The sequence below is a fragment of the Amaranthus tricolor genome, chromosome 1, assembly GCF_026212465.1.
Source record: "Amaranthus tricolor cultivar Red isolate AtriRed21 chromosome 1, ASM2621246v1, whole genome shotgun sequence".
NCBI lineage: Eukaryota > Viridiplantae > Streptophyta > Magnoliopsida > Caryophyllales > Amaranthaceae > Amaranthus > Amaranthus tricolor.
In genome coordinates, this window is record NC_080047.1 from 34,862,016 (window position 1) to 34,866,578 (window position 4,563).

Below are 4,563 nucleotides of genomic sequence, written 5' to 3' on the forward strand. Positions count from 1 at the left end.
AGACTCACCAAGAATGCTAAGTTCATTCCGATGAATAATCAGTGGGACATGGATCAGTTGGCTCGAGCTTACCTTCAGAATGTTGTACGATACCATGGTGTCCCTGGATCTATAGTGTCTGATCGTGATACTCGATACGTGTCGAAATTTTGGGAATCATTTCAGAAAGCTTTGGGTACAGAACTTCTTAGGAGCACATCTTTTCCCCCGGCTACTGATGGGCAAACTGAACGCACGAATAGGACACTTGAAGATATGTTGCGAGCGGAAGCTTTGGATAGGCAAGGATCTTGGGATGAGTGCCTAGACATGGTGGAATTTTCATATAATAATAGTTACTAGGCAAGCATCCAGATGGCACCTTTTGAAGCTTTGTACGGTCGTCGTTGTCGTAATCCAGTATGTTAGGACGATTTCAATGAATCTGTCACTCTAAGACCGGCTATGTTAGAGGAGATGACTGATCAAGTAAAAATGATTCGAGAAAGACTTAAAGCGGCCCAGGATTGACAAAAGTCCTACGCAGATCTTAAGAGGAAACCTGATGAGTTCGCCGTAGGGGATTATGTGTTGTTGAGAGTTTCACCGATGAAGGGAGTCATGAGGTTTGGCAACAAGGGCAAGTTGAGTCCAAAGTTTATAGGACCTTATGAGGTAACAGAGAAGGTAGGAAAGGTCGCCTACAGACTAGCATTACCCAATGAGTTGGGTAAGGTCCATGATGTGTTCACATTTCGCAGTTGAAGAGATATGTTCCCGATAAATCTCATGTGCTAGACCCCGAGCCCTTGGACCTTGATGAGAATTTATCTTATGAAGAGAAGCCTATCAAGATATTAGATTTTAAGGTGCGTAGTACGAGGAGAAAAGATATAAAGATGGTGAAAGGTCTATGGGCTAACCAGCGCACACAGGAGGCAACGTAGGAAACTGAGGTTTCCATGCGTGAGAAATACCCACACCTTTTTCCTGAGGTTAGTAAGTTATGGGGTCGTAACTAAGTCTTTAGGGGGAGGGGGTAGAATGTGATAGAATTTTGTGCGTTTGCACGTATCTTCTCCTCTATGATACCGACCTAGTACAAAATTGCATGCTTTTGATTGATCGTGTCGAGTCAATCGTATGATTTTTTTTACATGCTTTTGATTGATTGTGTTAAATTAATTGTGTGATATTTACATGGATTGTTAGGGTGTTGAGTTAATTGAGATGATTATGAATGCTCGAAACGAAATATGTATGAATATTTGGATAGAGTGAGTATAATAGTGTCAATAAGGTCATGATCTTTGAGTTAATTCCTTAGGCTTAAAATTGTTAAGACACCTTCTTGGGTTATTAGAAATAAAAATTTTCACAATTTGTACCTTGGTTGCGCTAGTTTCGAGGACGAAACTCTTTTTAAGGGGGTAGTCTGTAACACCCTGAGATTTTAATAATGAAATTATCTAATATTTTAACAACTTTTAAAGATTTTACAATTTTATTAAATTAAGTCTGAATTAGTTTTAATAAATTTCTTTCATATACGGATTTAAATGTTAACATATATATATATATATATATATATATATATATATATATATATATATATATATATATATATATATATATATATATATATGTATATATATATATATATGTATATATATATATATATATATATATATGTATATATATATGTATATATATATATATATGTATATATATATATATATGTATATATATATATATATATATGTATATATATATATATATATATATGTATATATATTTATATATGTATATATATATATATATATATATATATATATATATATATATATATATATATATGTATATATATATATATATATGTATATATATATATATATGTATATATATATATATATATATATATATATATATATATATATGTATATATATATATATATATATATATATATATATATATATATGTATATATATATATATATGTATATATATATATATATATATATATATATGTATATATATATATATATATATGTATATATATATATATATATATATATATGTATATATATATATATGTATATGTATATATATATATATATATATATATATGTATATATATATATATATATATGTATATATATATATATATATATATATATATATATATATATATATATATATATATATATATATATATATATATATATATATATATATATATATTAAAAATATAGTTACGACTTCTCAAATAAAGCGATTCAAACAAAAATGATTATTTTATTAAAATGTGTGAACCCATAAAGGTGAGTCTCTTAGTTGGGTCTCGTAAGAGAATGAATCGAGATAAAAATAAATAAAATAAGCCTAATAATAATAAAAAAAAACAGTATAAAAACCCATGAAACCTTAAACGCTCACAAGACCAAGCCGTCACTCCTTCCTCCTCTTCTCCTTCTCTTATCTCTTCTCCCTTCTCCCTCACTCGCGGATGAAACGGTGCACCACCGCCACAGCAGCAGCCTCCCTCACGCACAGTCACGCTCTACAGCAGCCAGCCCTTTCTCTTCCCTCTTCCACGGCAGCAACCAGCAGCAGCCAGCTGCTCCTCCGCAGCCCTTCCCTCTTCCACGAGCAGCCCCAGGCAGCAGCATAGCAGGCTGCGCGCTCTCCAACAGCAGCCGGCTGATCTGTGTACCGCCAGCAAGTCAGCAGCCACGTTGTGGTTGCTCCACCACCCCACATGACTATCAATTATGATCCACCACTACAACCTCCACTTACCCCCTTCATCCCTTTTGCTAGTCCCATCTTTGTTCCCAGTTCATAAGAGGAAAGTAGAACTTAATTGGGTGATTTTTGTAACTCTTGGTTGTGCAGTGACGCTTGCAGGTTCGTACACGCAGTAATTTATTATCATGTTTATCGTTACAAAGTATTATCAATATTTCACGATTATATCCATCGTATTAGAATTATAGAACGCCACAAAGTTAATTATGCTGGCGTATAGTCATAATAGAGATATAGGCAAGTAGAATGAAAGCATTAAGAGACTGTGAGAACATATTTCTATACAGTAGAGAACGCGCCATGGTTGTATGTAGTATCGAAATGTTTTTCCTACTTATTCAGCCTTGATTTATGATTAGTTGGCGTGACTCAGCTGGATTATGTCCGGTTGATTTAATAGTCCCCTAGGTGAGGTTCGACGGGACTACCATAAGGGGGGTATGAGCATGCTTGGGTCATTGGGCGTCGGGAGGCCGATAACGCCCCTTGACCGAGATGTTACCATGTGGGCCTTGCAAACCCCAATATGGTGGCCTCTTCACTGGTTTAGTACCCCAGTGTGTTAGTTTTTCCCGAAGGTAGGACCCGAGAGGGTCAGCTGGAGGGGGCATGAGCTCATACTTTGCCAATGGGCGCCGGGAGGCCGATAACGCCCTTGGCCGTGTCACTATGCCATGAATAGAGAGAGGATCCACTACCTTGAATATACCTCGAGAGATTAGTAGTTTGAAAGAGAAATTATGAATAAATAGAGGTGTTTAGACAGATGAGTAGACTCGTTATTGCCATACTACATCGTTGCCTACAGTTTTGTTCGATGACTTTAATTGTTGTAAGTTCATTAATTACTGACGTGTATGTGTTTGTTGTTGTTTGTTCATGACTCTCTATGATGTTCCTGCTATGACACATCTGACTATGGTCATTATGTTGAGCAGCAGAAAGATCATAGCTCGACATGACAGGTATAGGAGCTCTTTTTGCTATGCATTGGGGGAAAGAGTGGTGTACGATCGTAACAATTGTATACAAATAGTCCAATGCTTGTAGTTGCTATATTACTTGTAAAGTTTTCTTTTGGGATTGTGTAAATTTCTTTTGTATGAAGCCATGTGACTCCTTGTATAATCCATAGTTCCGCTGCGTAATTTTTGGATGTATAGTAGTGAAAATACAACTTGAGTACCCGTCAGACCGATGCGTTAACACTGGAACCACGATCCTCGTTAGAGTTGATGATTTGAGGAGCCGACGATGATTCTTTCCGTCGTGACGTATTCTTGAAGGCGTTAAAGGCCTTAGATTATTTTAGTTATGTTATCAATGTATATATTCTCGTCACATCCTCAGTTTTCAGCAGAGATGCTGCCAAAATTTCCACTTACTCACCCTTTTTAATTTATCTTTAGCGTTTATTCTAGTTATTTTCCCTTTTCTTTTTATGTAACACCCGAATTTCCTTCCTTCCTTCACGATTCTGGTTTCGTTTAAGGGGTTGGAAATTCAGGGGTGTTACACGTACTTTGACTTGTATGTCAAGGCTTTGTTAGATACTTCAACTTGTAGCAGAAAATTGTCTTTGAGGTACATAAGGTGTCATGTTAATTTAGCTTGACACTGTTGTACGTATCTTCCTAAAATAAGTCAAATGAATATACCTAAATATATTTTAGGTATGGAGAATATGACTAATTTAAGTCATGCATAAGTATGGAAATTCGAGGGGATATTGCTATAATATTTCGTCCTTAATTGAGCCATTCAAGAGGTAGTAAT

The 4,563-nt window shown here is 35.1% G+C and overlaps 1 protein-coding gene across 1 annotated transcript; it reads left to right on the plus strand.

Annotated features, from left to right (window-relative positions):
- Window positions 1–354: 354 nt before the first annotated feature.
- On the plus strand, window positions 355–1,260 carry LOC130809300 (uncharacterized). Its single transcript, XM_057675020.1, has 4 exons — window positions 355–399; window positions 517–654; window positions 741–917; window positions 1,192–1,260. The coding sequence occupies exons 1-4, from the start codon at window positions 355–357 to the stop codon at window positions 1,258–1,260; spliced, it is 429 nt and encodes a 142-aa protein (XP_057531003.1).
- Window positions 1,261–4,563: the final 3,303 nt, after the last annotated feature.

What these genes read in the sequence shown, in the direction of transcription:
- LOC130809300 (XM_057675020.1), top strand. Translation starts at nt 355, where the DNA reads ATGGCACCTTTTGAAGCTTTGTACGGTCGTCGTTGTCGTAATCCA. An exon ending in AGTTTATAGGACCTTATGAG is followed by an intron (nt 655 to 740) that starts GTAACAGAGAAG and finishes CACATTTCGCAG; the next exon opens with TTGAAGAGATATGTTCCCGA. An exon ending in CTAACCAGCGCACACAGGAG is followed by an intron (nt 918 to 1,191) that starts GCAACGTAGGAA and finishes ATGGATTGTTAG; the next exon opens with GGTGTTGAGTTAATTGAGAT.